The 22,238-nt window shown below is 39.1% G+C and overlaps 1 protein-coding gene across 1 annotated transcript; it reads left to right on the top strand.

Annotated features, from left to right (window-relative positions):
• The first annotated feature begins 712 nt into the window (after positions 1-712).
• LOC139118464 (uncharacterized) lies at positions 713-16,240 on the top strand. Its single transcript, XM_070681759.1, has 7 exons — positions 713-879; positions 5,897-6,123; positions 6,394-7,303; positions 9,454-9,755; positions 13,653-13,800; positions 14,347-14,486; positions 15,632-16,240. Exons 1-7 carry the CDS (start codon positions 819-821, stop codon positions 15,830-15,832), a joined length of 1,989 nt encoding a protein of 662 aa, XP_070537860.1. The 5' UTR covers positions 713-818; the 3' UTR covers positions 15,833-16,240.
• The last annotated feature ends 5,998 nt before the right edge of the window (positions 16,241-22,238 follow it).

Below are 22,238 nucleotides of genomic sequence, written 5' to 3'. Positions count from 1 at the left end.
TCGTGGAGTTCGTGTTCAGTTCCAATGAAGATTAGGAATGTAATAAAGGGAAAGCGGCTGCACACATCACCTACACTATTTTTTCGTTCTCTGTGTTTGTGTTTGATTTTGTGTGTTTGGCTATTGGTGTTTGTGTTTGATTTTGTGTGTTTGGCTATTCACTGCACCCTTTGTCCACCAGTAACAGTCATCGAGGGTCTTAACTTTTTCACCTACTGAGAACGCCTAATGAGCCATGTTTTCTGTTTTTTCCGGTGTTTGGCTTAATTGCTAATGAAACTTTTAATTTTAATTGTTTTCCAAGTCAACTATCCAAGCATTTTAAGAGGGGTGATCAAAAAGGCCAGAACAGCCAATTTTGACCTACCGGGTTCAAGAACCCGGAAAAGGTGTTAAAAGTGTGCGATAGATGTGTTTACGACATAAACATTACGAACAGTAGGATTAAGATAGGTATGAATAATCCAAACTGCCCAGTTTCTGTGTGGGGAAAAGTTGGAATGGTTCCACACGTGCCACCACAATTCTTTACACATCTCGACCAATCAGATCGCTGTATTTACGTCATCAATATACTTGTATGGTATGATAGATGATATATTCGATATAGTATAAATTTGCGATGTCGCGTTTCCCTCTCCAACCCAGTGAAGGGTCAACCACGGTGGCATTCTTGTGTGACGTATACAATGCAAAAGCGAAAGTAGTAAACTAATATGAATATTAAGCCACGCCTTACTTGGCATTACCGACATTTAATTCCTTGCTACAGACGCCCGGGTACAGACGACAACTTGTTGTAGTTGCGCTGCATCGAAATGGAGACGTCGTGGATATGCCTCCGAGCTTTACTCGCTGTTGCGGTGGTCATAAGTCAGGGTGAGTGAAACGGTGCAATCGTAACAGTAAACCTGTCATGATTGATTTGGTGCCGGATTTGGTGTGCCATGTTGCCATGGTTTTCAATTGAATAACACGCCCCGTGTGTAAAAGTGTAGTCAGGACAAATTCTATTACGAAAAAATGCGAATGGCAAAGTTTCCAACTTCTTCGCTGTTCTCAGCCAATAGTCACCTCGCTACGTCTGAGGACATATCACAAACTTCATACAAGGGAGACATCGCAGTCACTGGGATTTTCAGATTTTCATTCACTGTTTTACCGTAAAACACAATCACGCTCCGCGATTTACGTGAACTACATTTATAATGTCACTTGAATTTGTCATATAGAGCACCCGGCTCTTCATTTCGCACTGGTAACTTGCTTGACGATTTACACGCTAACGTATAGTTTGAGTACTTTTAATGAGCATTGGTCAAAATAAACCTTGCGGCGACAGCATATTCGCCAGTTGGGGTTACGAACAACACAGACCTTGGTGATGATTTCCAAAATTATCACAAGATATCAGGTGCTTTACGTGAAAGGCTGATGTTTTGGCTCGACAAAACTGCGTTCTTTTTTAGAGTTGTCGACAAGCCGTTCAAATCGAGTTCAGTGTATTACTCTATCCACATGCATGGATGGAGACCAAAACGGTTGCAAGTGATAACATCGCAGTAGGGATTAGCATAATTAGTAGTGTTGACTAATTAATTACAAGATGTGTGTATGAGAGATAAACATCCTTGTAATGGAGTGTAAAATGAATAAAGAGCCAAGAAGCTAGGTTAGGTTATTTATAGTCATTTATTTCATTTGATGGGGACCAAAACGGTTGCAAGTGATAACATCGCCGTAGGGATTAGCACAATTAGTCGTGTTGACTAATTAATTACAAGATGTGTGTATGAGAGATAAACATCCTTGTAATGGAGTGTAAAATGAATAAAGAGCCAAGAAGCTAGGTTAGGTTATTATAGTTATTTATTTTATTTACTCCGATCAGTCAGAGTATGAAGAAAAGGAGAAGAACTGATAGAGAAAACAGTGAGAATAACTAAATAATATTTATAGCGTCTGGCCGCCTATGCTGTGATACGTCTCAATTACTCATTGTTGAAGGTACGCGAACTCCGCAGTCACATGAATGTGCGGCATAAACCCATCGTACTCGCTGACCCTCCAGCAAAATAGTTTGGGTGTTTTTCAAGGATACGGTTGTCTATCGTACGCTGAGAAATGGACATGTAGGGGTATGAGCTCAAACTCGCGCTCATACCCCAAACAAAAGTTGTAATTCTTTTGTTTACGGCTATTGTCGAAAATGAAAGCGCAGCCATGCAAGACCGAATCTTTCGGAAAAGACATATGCGCCCTGCAGTATGAGTATGTGCAGTGATCCTGTGTATGCGGCAGTTAATATATTGTCAGTGAAGTTACACTGTCTGTGACAGCATCAATTGGAGCTCGGGTGTGTGCTTGGTGACAGATATCCTGACTCAAAAACTTATACAGTAGTTTTTACGATTTACCCCTTGTGGGGACTTATTTAGAAATCGAAACTACCCCCACCCCATCCCCATCACTAAGATTGTAGCCATTTTTGAATTTCAAGTATCGGTAAATATTGCGTGGTTTGTTTCACAATATTTTGCGCTATGAAGCTGATTTAAATTCTTAAATTTCGAAAGAAAATTCTTTTAGGTTTCCTGAAGTTAGAGCAAATGTTTAATCTTCCAATTTCAAGGCGCGTAACATCTTACTAGTAAATCGGCCAATGAATTTTCCAAAGGTAAATTAATTGGTAGATGTTTCACTAGGCTGAAAGATGTACAGTGCACTCATTACCTGCATGGGCATTAAAAGACTAAGTTGATGAATTTGCATTAGATGAATAAGTATGCCTCTCCCATCTAGAAAGGCGTAGGAGTTTTCTCTATGGGGTCTATGCCTAGTTACGATCACAGTCCCTCATACCCACCTGACAGGGCAGTGTGCAAACAAAACGGTATAGACCTAACATGTTGAATAGTGTGTTGGATTCTCTCGATCTTTGCTCTGACTCGTGCTATAATACGTTGCAGCTCTGACAACTTGTACTGGTATGCCCTTTTATATGCAGTATAGAATATTTATCATTTATCTGGTAAGACTTCATGGAAATTTACAGGTCTTCCAGCATCTTTCATCACGATCAAGTTTGCACAAGGAGAGCTTTCAGTTACTGAGGCCAGGGTTTGGCAAGTAAAATCGGGAGCCAGAGCATTATTAGAAAAACGCAAATGGAAGGATTTCAACGCTTACATTTCATGAGGTCTGAAAAGAGATGAAGACATTATTATTATTAAGACATTGCAAGTTTTTTTATGATATCCTCAACGAGAGGCAATATATATCTGACTCACATCATAGCATCACCGTTCAACACAAACCAATCTCGTGACAAATGTTGACTCTCTCGCTGAATCGTTTGACCAGGAAAAAAACAGGTTGGCAGTATGTATGCTGATATTCACAAGGCTTTTTTACCCTCTCAACCATCAGCTTCTTGTCTTCAAATTCAGCACTATGAACGTATTTCTACTATTAGTAATGTAATCCATCTTTTGGATTCTTATCCAAGCGAGTGCAAAGAATAGTTTATTGACAGTAATTTGAGCGACTGGGTCGTAATTTCATCTGCTCTATCCACGGGATCATTACTTTGATCACATTTATTCATAATTCATGTTAATGATTAAGCTGGTATCCGCTTTGAATCAAGTTGCTTCATGTATGGTAACGATGGTAAAATTTCAAAACCAGTTAATATGGATCACCTCAAGTTACGAGCTGTGTGGTGTCCTTGAGATACATGAAAGACTTGAAACCTACAACAATTGTTCAACAAAGGTTTTGTTCGCACATGCTGTATTAATGTTTGTTTCTTTGTTTGTTTGTTAGTTTTTAATTTGCTGGAGCTTACACAATTTAGGATTTTGGTGTAGGTTTACAAGCTCAAGTTTCTAGTTTTCATGTCCACTATCGTGCCATAAGTGAGTTTTACGCTGTACGTTTAAAAATTAAAAATTTAAATTGTGGCAGGGTTCTTGTATTCGTTGTTGTATCGACTACACGTCCGTTTAATAATGAAAACCCTCATAGAAATCTCCAGGTTAACTTTCAGAGTGTTCAGCGTAATTTTATGAGTTCTCTGTGCTTTGTTGTGAATAATTCAGAATAAGATTAGGCCTACTATTAATCCAATAGTCTTAGTATTGTCCACTCTGAGCCAATATTTTTACGCAAATGCACACAAACGGCCTTCATCAAAATCAGAATTGATCGATCATTTGGTCTTTAGCCACATGAGCCTGTAAACTCATAGTATGATAAGACTATTATAGACTTAATACCATGGCGATGTCACAAGTCCATAGTGAAATGAACATGGAGAGGGAAATTGTGAGTAATATCACTTGTACTTCCAGTTATAATTTTGTATACTGAAAGAATGGGTTTTGACTGAGTGAATACTTTTTAGCATCAAGCGACCTCCTGACTCTGTGCGAGGTGAAAATATGACCCCCTCCCCTGCCACTCTGGCAGATCTCGTGTCCAGGTGACACGCCTTTGATTTCGCCGGCCAAGAAGTAAACGCTCCCTTATTAAGCTTTGTATTATGGTTTCAGCAAGTCTGTAACAGTTTCGGCTTTTCTTGCCATAGATTATGCCAGCATAGATGACATGAGCAGTTCCAAGGTAAGGTGGCCATGTGTTAGAATATGTTGGTGTTGAATTTTTCTCTAAGGACCATGGAGTATTCCAAAACTTGTGCCTTCGTCAAACCTCTGTCCTAACAAACATTGAAACTTCGAATTCTTTTGACCTCCATTGTGAATACTAACTACTCAATGGAGCAGTCCCTTCACTATGGAGATACTCTAAAAAAGAATTTAAGCGTGAGACTTGTACCGCCCAGTTGAATGAGCTTTCAACTTTGACAAAAGACAACTATTAGGGACCGAGCACAATTAACGGCAGGGGGGCCAGAAGAGAAAATGGGGGGGGGCACGAAAAAAAAATGAGTGTTGTTGGGGTGGGAAGGTAAGGGGTGGGCCACCAAAATTTTTTACACCATGACAAACAGAGAATATTTTTTGAGCATTTGTGTTCCTTGTTGAAGCTGGAGTTCCTTGTTAAACTTCTTGTAGCATGATGAAATACCAAGTCTTAAACCTCACAATGCAGTTGTTATGTGTAAAATGAGCAATATTATTATTGAAAATTGACTTCATTTGTCAACAATAATAATGGTTGGTAATGATACAGAGGCTAGGTTGAAACTGGTTATTTCATCATGCTATAGGAAGAACTAGAATACGTAGTGGACACACAGGAAAAAAATACTGAAAAAAAAGAAAAAAATGGCATTAATGGGTCTTTTATAGTTAGCCCATGAAGGACTATTCCAATGGCAGACTGCCATTACAGTGGAGTAACATTCAATATCTTGGGTAGTCATAGAAAGGCAGACACTGGGTTGTGGAAAGTGCATTGAAATCACAATGGTCATGTTATACATTTTTCCCCAACATCTGAAAACATCATACAGATACTCAGTTGAAGTAAAGCATAGGCATACCGGTATATGAAATGCTAAAATTCATACCAGCAAACAGACTCAAAAATAATTATGCTGTTCAGTTCAGTCTTTTCAGTGACAAAATTGTCCTACAATTCTTACTCTTTGCTGTATCATACTTCGGAAATTAAAAAGACAATGCATTTATTATATATACCATGGGTGTTTCACTTGAAGTTCTTATTTTACTCAGAGTATGATGAAAATTTTGTTGCCGGTGATGGGGGGGGGCCACTAAAATTTTTGCTGGTGTTAGGGGGGGGGGCTGTAAAAAATATATACACCACATATTTTCTCTTCCAGCCCCCCCCCTGCCGTTAATTCTGCTCGTTCCCTTAGTAAGTTTAAAGATAGCACAATAATCATTTTATGTGTCCATTTTTGCAGGTGTAATATGTAACGGTCACCCCTGCCGGCGTATATGCGAATATCCACCGGCTCCAATGACCTGCGAGTATGATTTCGTAGCCGAATGGTACTACTCTATGTCGAAGGCTTGCTATAACTGTCCGATCAACAAAACTGACTGTCTACGCCCTCACTGCATACCCCTCAATGGCGTTCCTCGTCCAATCGCTGTGATCAACAGGTTGCTGCCTGGACCTAGCATCGAGGTACGATCTTTAAGCATGTTCTCTCTCTCTCTCTCTCTCTCTCTCTCTCTCTCTCTCTCTCTCTCTCTCTCTCTCTCTCTCTCTCTCTCTCTCTCTCTCTCTCTCTCTCTCTCTCTCTCTCTCTCTCTCTCTCTCTCTCTCTCTCTCTCTCTCTCTCTCTCTCCTGGTCTTCCAGCTTTTTGTACTTCTTTATCAAGTATCAATGGCTCGTTTTATTTAAGATGGATTTGTTGAAATTTGAATCAATATATACGTTTTTCATTTCATTAGGTTTGCTATGGTGACCAACTCATCATCAATGTCACAAATCACCTTGACAACAATGAAGGTATTGCAATGCATTGGCATGGGCAGCACTTGAAAGATTACCAGCACATGGACGGAGCAGCCATGATCACACAGTGCCCGATCACATACGGATCCACTTTCACTTACGAATTTCCCGCCAAAACCGGTGGCACGCACTGGTGGCATGCACACTCAGGGCTCCAACGTGCCGACGGCATATTTGGGGCGATGATCATACGATATCCCGAGCAGGACGACCCTCACAGTGACCTTTACGACGAAGACCTCTCTGAACACATGGTATTCATCACCGACTGGCTTGACGAAATCACCATGCTAAAGTTCGTCGCTCATCACCACGACAAAGGCGATAATCAAGCAGAGGCCATGTTGATCAACGGAAAGGGAAAACGACGAGGCTACACGGATGGAGACGATACTCACTATACTGACCGGGAAGTTTACTACGTTGAACAGAGCATGCGTTATCGTTTCCGCATGATAAGCAATGCCATCACTTTCTGTCCAATGCAAATTTCCATCGACGACCACCGCATGCTTGTTATCGCCAGTGATGGTGTTCCGTTCGAATCCTATGAGACAGACGTGTTAATAGTGTACGGAGGCGAGTCTTTTGATTTTATTCTCACAGCAAACCAAATCATTGGCAACTATTGGTTTCGGGTGAAGGGCCTTGCAGACTGTTCTTTCAAGAACGCTTCAGGATTAGCAATTCTCAGATACCACGGCTCGGATGAAGTGGATCCGTCGAAGCCCGAAAGCTACCAAGCCGACGATCCGGACGCCCCGGAGAATTGGGGCACGATTCTGAATCCATTTAACAAAGAAGCAAGTGAAAGAGAGATTCCCATTTATTATATGAATGCTACCGGTAAGACCTTCTTCCATGAAATCAAGGCTCAAAAAATATATATAAAATCCCGGGTTTGTTCACGCCTACCTGCTGTTCATTCTCGATCTCGGACACCGACAACCATACTTTCGTCTGCAAAACTGAATGTCAAGGTAGAACGCACCTCGGGTACAGACATTCGGACTCTCAAACTTTTACAATTCTCTTCTGATATACCACATGTGGCGGTTCATTTTAAAGCTCTTGGTGAAAGAAAACTTTTCACCGGCTTACTTTTTCGAAATTCACAAATTTTTATTTTTCTCCATAGATTTAACACACGGAGGCGGCCATTTTGAATTTCTAATATCGGTTAATTTTGGGTAATATGTTTCTCTGGTACCAAAATTTGCGCGGTGACCCCCCCCTATTTTTATTCTTGATTTTGAAAGAGAATGATTGAAAGATTCCTTGAAGAAAGTCAGAGGAAAAGTTTAAGTCTTTCACTTTCGAGGTGCATACTACCTTAAACAACATTTTGAATTCTTTAAAGTCACCGTAAGCTAGATGGTTCCAATACAGTACACCAAAGGATGGTGATTTTACAAAGGAAATAGTGACATTTTCTGATTTACCACCGCCCGAACAAATATATGTACAGTGTTTCAGTGTTTGTACAGTACGGTTGATTCAGTGTTTGTACAGTACGGTTTGAAAATGTCTAAATCCAGAATGTTTTTTTTTTACATTTAACATGTATTATTCGATCTGAATCAGACAAGTCATTTTATTTAGGGTGCGCTGTTTTTGAGATGAATGACGATAGGTATACTTTTAGACTCCTTCCAAGTATGTGAGCATATACATATCAAAACAGAATAAATTGAATGAACTTCAGCAGACTGTAGCGTTAGTGGTAGACTGTACATTGTGGGGTTAATGCCAACTGCTGCTGAGACAAGCCAAGCGAAAGAGTACCAGTCTATAGATTTCCTAATATGCAGAAATAATAACCAAAATTGTATGTTTAGTGGTTGTGATGTCACCTGTTAATAATTATATGAATTCTGGAGGAAAATGTCATTTTTCGGTCAAGTGCCCACATCTGATAACATTTCTAATATTGTATGTGGCACAATTTAATAAAACGATAATGTCAGCCAAATTTCAATCAAATCTGACAACATCTTTTGAACAATACGATGCTGTTTAAGTTTGTATACTTTATGTCAGACAATCCTGACTCCATCTAAAAGATGTTTAGTTTCAGAAAAGCAGTTCCCTGAACCCTATACATCGCTTACGGCCTCCGTGCCTCCGACCCCACTCCGTCTAGCCTGGAGGACCACTTTTAGCGCCGTAGCATAAAAACAGCTCATTTGAAAGTGAATGGTCTCCAGGAGAGACGATGATGTCACTGGCGTCCCTTTGAAAGTCAATCAGCCTAAATGTTCCTCACATGATTGGTCAATAATTAAATGGGTGTTGCTCATAAACTAGCCAGACAATGTTCAGTTTATGAGCTTGTTCATGAGCAACACCCATTTAATCATTGACCAATCACGTGAGGAACATTTGGGCTGATTGACATTCAAAGGGACGCCAGTGACATGATCGTCTCTCCTGGAGACCATTCACTTTCAAATGAGCTGTTTTTATGCTACGGCGCTAAAAGTGGACCTCCAGGCTAGACGGGGTAGGGTCGTAGGCACGGAGGCTGTAGGCGACGTATAGGGTACCTTCATCTCGCTCGAATTATATCAGACACTTATCAACGGAAATGAATCTATGTCCATATCGTTATTTCAAATATTTTCTGGATAGACTATTTCAATTTAGAGGGGAGTTGCAAGGTCAACTAAGGCAAAGATTCACAAATTCCTGATTTTTCAGCAATCACTAGTTTTTGAAGAAAATATTACATAGGAGTGTGCGAGAAAATAGTTCGTAAATTAATGTGAAGGCTATGCAAAATCCGGTAAAAAAAATCGTCGATTTCGAAAGGCTAAAATGTAATTGTATGTGGGCATCCTGATCGCACCCTCTCCGAGTTCGGAATGGTCCATTCCTTGTCAAAGTCATTGCTACAAATGCTAGCTATATAATGTTAGCAACCTTGTTACTAATTTCAAATGTTTTTGAAAGTACCCTGTAAGTCACAAAATAATTGTTTCTGCCTTTTGGAACAGAACCTGATGATATAACTTCGGAAAGCGTTGATCGCAAGATCTACCTGGCCATGGACTTCAATAAGATCGATAATCCAAAATTCCACCATCCTGACTTCTATCCGATATCGGCTGTCGCTGTGAACCACCACCTGTACTCTACTCAGGTCAATGACGTCAGCTTCAAACACGCCTCGTCCCCGCTGTTGACCCAGCACAAAGATGTCGTGGACGAGATCTGCACTCCCGAGACCTTACAGGACAAGAACTGCAGCACAGAATTTTGCTCGTGTACCTATGTCCATGAAGTTGGACTTGGACAGGTAGGCATGATTTTCGCAAACGGCTGTAATATGCAAAAGTCAGGCGGGAAATTGACGCTGCTGAGCAGTCTGTTTTATAGTATCATTCTGACGTATTAAAACTGAAGAAGGTGGCGTTTCCAGACACACATCAGAAAGTATCGTAGTTCACCTGGACATTTTAGAATTTACTTAAAACTGCTGAAAGTTTCTAACCTAGCAATAATTATCAACCAGGAAGTCGTCATAGAAAAGCTTTTTCAAAGCAGGCTTCATGTAAATTGTGTATTAATTGCACTTAAAAGTATCAGATCACCATTAAATAATAAATTTAAACCTATACAACGCTATGCAAGAAATACAATACAATAAAATAAAATACAATATGAAGCCGAGAAAAAAATTGTGCTGTTCCGACAACCCGAGCTACCCTATTTGTTACCTGCCAACCCTACACTTTTTACATGTAAAGCTACGTAAACATGGAAGTGAAAAAAGAAAGAAAAACCCATAAAATCACCCACTCATTACCTGGAATTGTGCTTGAACGAGGATGTCTTTTATGGTTTTGTTCTTTTTATATGAATGATACGTTTTTCTAGAAATGTTGTGGCCTGTGTTTGATCGCTCTGAACCCCTGAAAAATGCATACTTAAAAATATTTTGGAAAAAATTCCTGCCGACCTACCTACCCTATTTTTGAAAACCATGTTATCGGAACAGCGCAATTTATTTTTTTTCAAGTTGGCCTAATGCAATTTAATACAATATACAATGTATGTTAGCCCTGCTTTTAAAGGTGTTTTCATTGCGGCTGCTTGTCTCTCTCGATCAAGCTGGAAGACAGGTCATAGGTCACCGATAATGGTTACCAGGACGGGTAAACTCTCACATATTTTAAGCAAAAAACACGTACTATTGAACGGCAAACTGCGATAATTTCTGTTGCCATCCTTTCTTCAATCAGTTTTTTTTTAGTTTACCTCTTTTTTGCATTATTTGATCGACTTCTGGTAACGTACTCAAAGTAGTGATCGGCAAAAAATACCCACGGCCCAAAAACTGCCTCAAATACACTCAAACGAGAGAACAACTGCCGAGGCAAAGATAATCCACCAGAGTTTAGTAAAGCGAACTCTTATCATATGGTATCATACACCGACGTAACCGAGTTCACAGTTCCATTTAAGTTTAGGTATTTCATTTTATTGACGTACAAATGTAACCCAAATATCTGTTAGCACCATTGACCTAGTCTAGATTTATTTATTTATTTATTTATTTATTTATTTATTTATTTATTTATTTATTTATTTATTTATTTATTTATTCATTTATTCATTTATTTATTTATTTATTTATTTATTTATTTATTTATTTATTTATTTATTTATTTATTTATTTATTTATTTATTTATTTATTCGATCGCTCAAATCCTGACTCAAAGTTCCCCTAGCTGTGACTTTTAATGTATGTCCCTGTACTTTGGCACAATATCAACAGTCAGTTTCTGAACGCACCTCTAAGTGTGTATAAATGTTCAAATATGATACAGCATGCGCAGAAAGCACAGTCTTGACAGATTTGTATTAATAGTGGTGTTTCTTAAGTTCGTTCTCATATGACAGACACACTGTATCTAATCATTAATTAGAACACATCTCATCCAAAATCTTACTTGTGTGATTTGTCACGTTGTATGCGTCATTTTTGCACTGGCTGATACATGAAAAGTGCTCAACGGTTAAATTTTGTTGCTAAACCCAATAACAGTTGGGACGACTGTAGTATAGTGCCTAAAACACGATTGGAACTAATTTGGGATAATTGGATGGCGAAGCTATGTCTTTAAAATCTACAAATGTAGGCTCATCTGCTTTTCTTTTTATATTACAAACTTGTTTTTATGAGTAATTTGTAATGTTGAGACATTTAGCCGTAGGGCACCTAACATTTTTGAGAATTTTGAAAAATATGAAGATCAAATTATCCCAAATTAGTTCCAATCGTGTTCTGGATAAATGATATGCACACGGGCACATTCCTATAGCAACCATAAACAAAGACGATGGAGTCGCGTATAACGGCAGAGAATGATAGAGTGGAGAATTTTTTCGATTTTCAGTTAGGAACATAGAAAAGGTATTTTATAAAACACATATTAACTGACCAAATAAGGGAAACAGCATACGTTTGTGTTTAGCCTGTGGGTTGAATATAGCAGTCTGTTCCATAAATTAACGTGTAACAGACTTTTTTTTGAACCACGTAATTTTATCATCACCCTTCACGCTGCTCAAGGATATGTGCTTTGTGCTTCAGATAGCCAAAACATTATAGGATATCGTCGTGACAAAAATACCGACAAAAGAAGGTGGCTTTGTTTGGAGACAAAATTTGCCACAATGTGGTGTCTATCGTCTCTTGCGCTTCTTAAGGTAGTATGCGCCTCGAAAGTGAAAGACTTAAACTTTTGCTCTAACTTTCCTCAAGGAATCTATCTATCATTCTCTTTCAAAATCAAGAATAAAAATAGGGGGTCATCGTGCAAATTTTGGTACTAGAGAAACAAATTACCCAAGATTTACCGATATTAGAAATTCAAAATGGCCGCCATCCCTGTGTTGACTGTCTGGAGAAAAATAAAAATTTTCGAATTTTGAAAAACTAAGCGGGTGAAAAGTTTTCTTTCACCAAGAGCTTTAAAATGAACTCCACATGTGGTATAGCAGAGGAGAATTGTAAAAGTTTGAGAGTCCGAATGTCTGTCCCCGAGGTGCGTTCTACCTTAATAAGTTGACGCTATTGTGTTTCTCAGTGGAGACCATAACTTGAAATGCTTTTTGTTCCACCGGTATTTACGACCTTTTTATTTCTTCGACGCAATAAAGCTTCATTCAATGGTTTCCATGCCACAAAGTAGTGCAGCCCTTTTATGGTCACAGACTTTAAAACAGTCAAGGTCGTTCACGAAGGAAAGTTTTTCTTTCGATTCTTTTATTAGAATCATTAGTTTTGACTAGACCCCGGCAAATTAATCGATCAACTAATTGATGGATCGATCAATCATTTCACCAATGACCATTTCATTAATCAGTCAATCAGGGTAGTAATGGTAGGCTCTGGAAACTGCGAACATTTAGTTGCAGCATTGCTGTACATTAACCTAATTTATTCAAATAGATTTACAAATTGAAAACTCATCCAGTTGTTCTCTGTATTTGTTAATTCCTTGCCATTTTACCACACATCTATAACAACAATTTTACATTATACAAAATAATGATTTGCCACACTATGTTGTCTATGTGGTTAATATTTTCTCACATTCCTGTCCGCTGTGGGAGTGCGGGATCGACAGTGTTGGAAAAATCTATCCCACACACTCAGAAATCGTCCCACACTTTGCAGTAAATATTACACAAGCTCTGATTGGATGATAAACAGTCTGTTTCCTTCGACGCGCAAAATGTTATCCAATGGCACGACGAGTAACACACCGACCAGAAGTACAAAGTAAGCAGGTCAGAGTTCAGTGGCAGATGACAGAGCTGTCACGATTTTGGATAATGTTGTACGTGTCTAATTTGAATTTAATGCATTTTGTGGCCATGTGAGAAAAAGAATCTCACACAAGGGACCTGGGATCAGATTTCTCACACGAGTTGGGGATATTTTGTCTTACACTCACCTGCGGCTCGTGTGAGACAAAATATCCCCAACTCGTGTGAGAAATCTGATCCCAGGTCCTTGAGGGTGTGAAATTCTATTAATCCCTAAAGTCATGACACGGTGGTCATTTAGATTGATATAACAGTTTTTTTTTCTCTCAACTCACACAAAAGCTGAGTGTATTCTCCCACTGTCGGACCAACAAAGTTATTACAGAATTCCCACATTTGATATTTTTGCTGCAGGTCGTTGAGCTGGTCGTCATCGATGAAGGCGTAACTTTTAATTCGAACCATCCCATGCATATCCATGGCCATTCGTTCCGCGTTGTTGCCATGGAGAAACTAGGAGTGTCAACAAGTTTAGAAGAAGTGAAAGCACTAGACGAAGCCGGTAAGACAGAAATTCACATTCACTCGTTTAGGAATACTTTCCACAGTGACCTACATTCGTATATAAGTAAGCTTTGTGACATGTCGTTTCAATACTTTTCAAAAGCTTGTCAATACGTCATTCATGAATCAAATATTTCCACAATGGTCACCACCATGCGTTGGCGAACCTAAAGATGCCTGAAGTTACGCTTTGGCGACAGAAAACAAAACGAATTGTTTGGTATATACCGTGCGACTCAGCCTGAAAGAGTGTAAACGGGTGAGGTCTCACACAACTACACGCCCACTCCTTCAGTCCCACAGCTAGAGAGCTCTTATTTATTATACACTTACAAATCACAAAACTTCACTATGCAGTTAGTATGTGTCACTCGTCTATCTCAAAAATCTTCTTCCTTAGAGAAAATCGCAAAATTTTACACGTGATTAGTCCTATGTTTTCTAGTTGACCTAGTTTTCCAGTTGACACAAAACACATAGGGGTCGAGTTACTAAGAGTCAAGTTTTTTTTAAGATTTTAAAGATTATATTTCTTTTTGTGTAGGTGGGATCTATCGAAAACTACACAGAGCGGTAAAGAAAGACACTGTGACAATTCCCGATGGAGGATTTAGCATCATCCGTTTCTATGCCGACAATCCCGGATTTTGGTTATTCCATTGTCACCTTGAGTTCCATTTAGAGGTAAGGGGGTCAAGGGATATGTAAAAACGGACAAAAATATTTTTTACCTATCACATGGGACTGCTTTTAAGGTAGAACGCACCTCGGGGACAGACATTCGGACTCTCAAACTTTTACAATTCTCTTCTGATATACCACATGTGGGGTTCATTTAAAAACTCTTGGTGAAAGAAAACGTTTCACCGGCTTAGTTTTTCTAAATTCGAAATTTTTTATTTTTCTCCATAGAGTTAACACAGGGATGGCGGCCATTTTGAATTTCTAATATCGGTAAATCTTGGGTAATTTGTTTCTCTGGTACCAAATTTGCACGGTGACCCCTTAATTTTATTCTTGATTTTGAAAGAGAATGATTGAAAGATTCCTTGAGGAAAGTTAGAGCAAAAGTTTAAGTCTTTCACTTTCGAGGTGCATACTACCTTAACTCTCGAGAGCAACATCATAGACAATACCATACTTTTCAAGTACCGAAAGTCACCACATCACCTGGACTGGAAGATCCGTCGCTCGAGGGCACTCTCTACGCTCCCGTAGAGGAGTGGAGCGTCACGTGGGGAGCGTCCTTGACCGACGGATCTCTGCAGTCTACACATCACCCAAAAGAAAATTTAAAGTAGTACCGTCTATTTAAAGTTTATCGCTGCTGACTCTTGTAACGATTCTACATTGGCATGAGCAGAAAAGTCACGGTTTCAATTTATTTAATAAGAACATCATCGTATACGCTTGACCTAAAAGTTATCATGTTGCCCCTGATTGTAATGGAGGTAAGCTTGTACAAACAACTACACTAGACTACATTGATGTGTCAAGACAATCTCATGCTCTACTACACATATCGACATGGCGGTATAACTTTAACTTTATATTCGCAATTATCTCACCCACCCCTAGATTTTATAAATTATGGGGTTTTTCCTGGTTAATTTTTCTCCTATATTTCCCATAATAACGGTGTCGTTTGTTGTGATAAAATTCCATATAAGGGGTGTTTTGAAGTGTTGCGGAACAGCCATGGGTACTCTGCTTTCCTTTGAGTACAGCCACCGCCGGTTTCCGACGGCTAGGCCTCGATGTCACTACACGTAATTTTAACTTTGTAAAATTTCGCACAACTTAACACCTTCTTTTTTTACCTTTTTTAGATTGGTATGTCCGTTGTTTTTAAGGTTGGATCAGATGACGATATGCCGGAAACGCCGAAAGGTTTCCCTCGTTGTGGCAGTTGGCCGCACGGCTATACACTTTGTCCGAGCAACGAAATCAGTGCGGCGAGCCCCATGTCACAAATAAGTTGGCGACTGCTCAAGTTGACTTTCATTCTGGCAATGATTCTGAGGATGTAAAACTCAGTAGTGTTCCGATTGAATGTGCTGCTTCAGAGAATATTCGTAGTTTCAAACCATACATGATTACCGACAGGAGAAGAGGCATGCACACCCGGTCGTTATCTTCGAGTTTTCGACCGCATGCCAAAACGTATATGTGATTTATTCTCTGACAGAATATGACAAGCAATGCTTATAGTTAAAACTAAAGTACAACCCATCATTTACGCAGCACAGCGTGATTCTGACATCATTGCCCCTAACCCTAATGTATCTATAGAGCAATAATAGAACAGGCAGGGAGGAGTCAGCAAGAACGTAAGATCCAATATATTATAGTACTTAAATCATTATTAGCCGGCGCTCTAAATGTTTTTTTGTCAGTTTAGTTGTATATCTCAAGGAAATCTAGTCTGGTTCCCTGACCCATTTCCCCGGTAGAGGGCGTGGGGAAATATAGGGTCAGGTACCGGCTAATGTAAACATGGACGCTATTGGGTTAAATTAAAACAAGCTGTGATTGGATGAAAGTAACACTTGTAACTTTTTCTCATCTTTCTTGGGTTTCGCACTTTCAGGCTCACTTGACACCAACTTCTTGTTTGTACCACAAGCCGTGGAGGTAAAAGAAAGACTTTCTAACTCCATGATTTAGCCACTGTGATTTAGCACACCTCTTAATACTTTTAGAACGTCGACAGGATGCCTGGCATTTTTCACGAAATTCGGACACCATTCTATCCATCGAAATCAATCGTCGTTCACAGTTCTAACAAAGTTTGCTTTCAATTAGCTGTGATATCGAAGCAGTACTTGTGGCGTGTATCGAACGTGCTCGGGTCATTGGGGTCACGCCACAGTCGGCGATGACCTCAATGACCCTAGCGTGTTCAATACACGCAACAAGTACTGCTGCGATATCACAGCCAGCCTTCAATCACCTCTATTTCCCAATGCTTCTGGATTAATCCTTTCAGTTTATGTTTCCCGTCTCGTGTGCCAATGTTTTTGGTTCGGATACCAGTGTTCGAACATAATTCTGATCCAGTCGAATTTTGACCGGCGTTTTCATGGTAGCAGCCATATTTGTTGTAGCATGTTCTGTCAGGTGACTAACCTCCGCCATCTTGAACAAAATTCTGTTCAAGATGGCTACCCGGTGTGAACCACACTCCAAACAGTGGCGGCGCTCTCACTTCCGTTTCACTCTGCTCCCGCTTTCACCACTGCCACCGGTGACTTTGCATAATAAAGGCGCATGAATATTAGCAATACCATTCTTTTGTAATATGTCAGGCGAGGTCAATGATGTCATATCAAGACGTCATTGACCTAGATTTATGGGACCAACTATAACGCGGTAACACGAGTTTTGGAGGCGCGCAACCGAAGTATAAACGTAAAAACCAAGACAGAAGTGCTACAAAGTGTTTGAAACTCAAAAGGAGACTCCGGGAAGGAGACATTGTAGTAAGTCATGACTACAGGCTACAGGAGAGGCGACAGCGAGAGGGTACCGCGTACGCATATAGAGAAGACGTCGCCGTAATCCATTTTCCTTCTCTTGACACCGATGATGAAGCGAAAAAATGACTCTCTTAAAGGGACGGCACCGTAGTCCTATGTCCGTTGAATATAATTCAATGTGGTCAAACCATAGACCCCAGAGAAAAACTCGAGGGTCTGGGGCATGTGGTATATCAGCATTTAAATTTGACATCAGAGGACGTGGAACACTTTAGGCCGATGAAGGTGAAGACAGCAACTTTGAAATGGCAAGAAAATATGTATACATATGTATAAATATTTGTTTTTGAGAATGTGCAATAAGTAAAGTGAATATGTCATTTTAGAACGCAGATTTTCAAGGTAAAAATTAGGTCACCGCTCTAGTTTTAAAAATATAATAAAGGTCCCTAATTTTGTCAATAACGTAACACAATGCCGAGTAAGCCTATTTTCACATAACTTTTGAAACCTTTGCCTGCGGTGTATCTGAATATCTAGCATAATGATAAGTTTTGACTGGGCAGTTGTGCAAAGTTTCATGAAAATTACAAGGGAAGAACTGAGTTTTCTATCATCTAACGTAATCCTATGGCAGCAGACGTAATTGTTGCTCTCTTTTCTGTATCATTTTCATCTGATTGTCTTGTAACTTGAGACCACCCCAACAGAGATGGATGAAGTCTACACAAAAGATGAGAAATAGGAATATTCGTAATTCGTAATATTTTGCGGGAAATCGGTGTACGTAGTTGAAATCGGTAAATCGACATATCTGTATTTCGGCAATAAGCCAATGTCCTATTTGATTTTCACGCTTGCATTTTCGGTCAATCCCTGCATAAGCTTATACTGATCTCGCATGACGATTTACATATAAAGGACAATCTTGATCGCCATATGCTTCCTTTTTGCAAACTAAACACCGTCAATGTAATGTTTTAGAATCTAAAGCATTTGCGGTACATTTGGCGGCCATTCGGTTTTTTGAATATTAAACCTAATAATTTATATTTAAAGTAATCTGGGAAATGTGATTTTCTATCACATGTTGCATTGAGGAATATTTGATTCTCATGTATCGCTATTGGACAATGCCCATTATTGTAATAATGATAACTGCGGCACTGAAGGCTCCCAAAAACGTGACTGAAGGCAGTTCTATTTGAAGTTGATAACGATTAATGATGTTAATTGTCATGTTATTTTCTATTGGAAACCTCCTTTGATACTCAACAAATCGTACACATGTCAACCACATCACATTCCGATGACGACAGCCATACGCCTATAAAGTAATGTGTCGTCACTGAAATCCCGGGACTGAAATTTGCTATTTCCTCCTGTGCAAGTCGTAGCATCTCTGCTACCATGTCATTTGCCTCAATCGACACGATGTCGTTCCCTCAAGACTGTGCTACTTTTATGAGCAAGTGCGATTGCCAAATGGTCAATGTTGGCTCAGAGTTAGAGGAAGGGAAAAAGGCAAGCGACGCATGGCATATTTCTCGAGCAAACAAAATTAGTAGCCCTCATTTTATGACTAATGAAATATTATCCTGAGCTAGTTTACATCACGAATTTCAAAGTCGTCGTCAAATTTCCTTTTCCAAACTAAGTTTTACATGGTCGACACTTGAAAATAGCTTGAAGTAAAACCATCCACAGAGAAACTGCAAATGACGACCGAATTCGAACGAAATAAGATACCGCCATCAAGAAGGCTCTAGTTACATAAGATTGTATGAATCCCCGTTGCAACACTTTGACATTTGTCGACATTTTTGTTGCATTCTTATATGTTGCCACTATGTCAGCAAATCACCTGGCAATAAATTTAGCCCTCTGCGCCCCTCGGCCAAATTCCCACCAAATCGAATGCGACAATCTAGCAATAGATAAATCTAGTATTTGACTGAAAACAGAAATACCGAAATACCGAATACATATTATCAAAGGGAACCAGTATTCGCAACTGTGCCTGTGCGAGTTTCTTGTTTACAAACAATGTATTTCATGCACGATATCTAGGTGCACCTCATAATCATAGCTGTAACATTAAAATTATACGATGTAGATTATGACAGATATGAATAACTTTCATCAATCACCATCGTATCTTGGATGTTTACATTGGTCGTGTGAATCCCATGCAACCTTTAAGCGCAGCTCCGACGACTATATCCCTTTAAATAACATGTTTGGATCAAATGATATACGTATTCATCCAGTTAAAATAAGATAATTGAAATAATCATTTGGCCATATTGTGTACGGCGATAAAAGAATGGCGTGCCACAAGTTTTTGAAAGCGTGTCGTTCAGATGCACTGAAAAGAAATGAAAGTGATATTTAAGCAATAAACCTATGTCCATATGTCTAATGTATTGTTTTGCCGCAAATATCACAGATTATTTTACCAGTAATTTAAATGAGTGCCGGAGGCAATGTGAGAGTATCATGTCATGGAGACTTTCATTTTTGCTATTTAGTAAAGTAATGATAGAAATTTAAATAAAATGAAATAAAATTTAAATACAGCCATTCAAAATGTATTTACACAAAAGACACAAAAGTTTTTTCCTCATCAGTGAATGCTGCTAGTTTTGAAAGTTTATGATATGAGAATAATTTTTTATGTTATCACCCGTAAAGTTCATTTCAATGCTAGCCATTATCTGGCAGCAGTTTTCAAGATGTGGTCATGTTTCATTGTACTTGCTCACTTTCCAAAGTGTGTTATCATGCAGTAAGTTGAAAAATGAAAGTGCCGTAAGTGTTGTCTGCTTCGGTGCCACCCTTCACTCACATTATTGTATCAGACACATTCACCCGCGAAAAGTAGGTCCAACGATTTTCGCAAATATGCGACAAAAACAACATAAAGACATCGTTTTATACTTTATTCTTTGACTTTGAAATTAAATATAGCCATACAGAGCATGACATTGTTGAAATTTGCAATCAAGCGAACTTCGTAAAAATGTGGTAAATCACCACATTTTTGTCACCGGTGGCAGTGGTGAAAGCGGGAGCAGAGTGAAACGGAAGTGAGAGCGCCGCCACTGTTTGGAGTGTACCCGGTACCTGACCCTATATTTCCCCACGCCCTCTACCGGGGAAATGGGTCAGGGAACCAGACTAAAGAAAATCGTGTGATGGCGCACTACTATGTAATCTTACCAGGATCGTCCACATTGTACTTATCAATTTGTAATGAAAACTTTAATTTCTCATATATTAACATAAGGCAGACAATACAAAAATAGATTTGACAAAGCTTAGAGATACATGTTTTGCAAATCGCATTGGTTTTTAAGTGAATCTTTACATCAAGGTGGTATTATTAGTGAAAATAGCAATTTTCGCAACTCTTTGTCGCGAAAATTATTCGACAACGATTTACGTGTCCTAAGCCTTCCAATGAACATGCTTAGACCGTACCTTTCAATATTTGATATTGCACCCACTATGATGAGACCTTTCAAAACCTGTACTTTTTAAATCCGTAATATTATTCGGCCAACCATTTTTACACCCTGAAAACAGAGAATGCGGAAAGTCAAAATATGCAAAATATGGGCAAATTTCATGATTTCATCGGTTCACTTGACCATTTACATTAAAACTGGACCAAATTTCGATCTTGAATTTGGTATGTTAGCATTCTATTTCTCAATTAAGAATGACAAATGATCTTTTGCGGTCAACCTAATTTGTAATCAATAATGCAAATGGAATTACGAATGGGTGAAATACTAAATTTGGTGTTGGTTTTCCTGAATACAAATAGCGACCTCAATGACGAAACCTCTAGTTGAACAACATGATAACTGCAAATAGATATTAGAATTTAGAAATTGGCTCCACGTGATTTCTACTGACGGAATAAAATTTGTACATTTTCGACTTTCTAACGGGAGGTTGGTAGTATATTGCAGCGGCATAATTGTCGGTTGCTGCCCGTTTACGATCATTGAAATTCCCGCACTTCAGGTATGAGAGTCAGCTCTTTATCAGACACTTGTCGCAAGCTACCCGCTCAGAATCATTCTATTTCACGGACCTTATGTACGGCAGATTGCCAATCCTTTTTCTGGTAAAACTTTTGCTAACTGCCCGCTGAAGGCCATTCCAATGCATGTTCCTTGGTGCGGAAAATGTCGACCCTTTAGCGGGCTCACCTGTGGTCTGTTGCCGGTTGACAGCTATTGCAATCTACGCGCTTTTAGTACGGGAAATTTCAACCTCTTTCCCGGTATACCTGTCCCCTGTAGCCAATTCAATGCAATTCCAATTGTCGCACTTTAAGTACGGGAAATTTGTCGCCCTTTAGCTAGCACACCTGTCGTCCAAACATCCAGTTTACCGGACGATCAGTTATATGGAGCTAATTTCTAAATTCTAATTTAGTTTTGCTGTTAATTTGTTGCATAACTACAAGTTTCGTCATCGAGGTCGCTACTCGTATTCAGCAAAACCAACAAAAGATTTAGTATTTCACCCTACTTGTATTCCGATTTGCATTATTGATTACAAATAAGGTTGGCCGCAAAAGATAGCGCACTGAACGTGTCATTCTTATTTCAGTAATAGAATGCTAACAGAGCAAATTCGGCCCAATATTGTCAAATTTTAATGTCAATGATCTAGTAAACCGATGAAATCATGAAATTTGTCCACATTTCGGCTTTCATTCTCGGTCGAATAATGTCACGGATTTTTTAAATTTTTTATCCAAAAACTGTTCTTAATTCGATTATTATATTTTAATTGATTCTGAAATGCTTAAACGATGACGTAATGAGATATTTTTACCAATAGCATTTGTTAATAATTGATTTCTTAACGGTATTTTTAAATAACCGGATATATATATATATATTACAGATAGCACATCGTATATATGGTGATGGCT

This window comes from Ptychodera flava, chromosome 19 (genome assembly GCF_041260155.1).
Source record: "Ptychodera flava strain L36383 chromosome 19, AS_Pfla_20210202, whole genome shotgun sequence".
Classification (NCBI taxonomy): Eukaryota; Metazoa; Hemichordata; class Enteropneusta; family Ptychoderidae; genus Ptychodera; species Ptychodera flava.
The sequence above is the reverse complement of the archived record's forward strand: the minus strand, read 5'-3'. Positions and strand labels throughout refer to the sequence as shown.

Coding starts and splice junctions, on each gene's coding strand:
- LOC139118464 (XM_070681759.1), top strand. CDS start 819: ATGGAGACGTCGTGGATATGCCTCCGAGCTTTACTCGCTGTTGCGGTG. Junction 13,801..14,346: donor GAAAGCACTAGACGAAGCCG/GTAAGACAGAAA, acceptor CTTTTTGTGTAG/GTGGGATCTATCGAAAACTA. Junction 14,487..15,631: donor ACCTTGAGTTCCATTTAGAG/GTAAGGGGGTCA, acceptor TACCTTTTTTAG/ATTGGTATGTCCGTTGTTTT.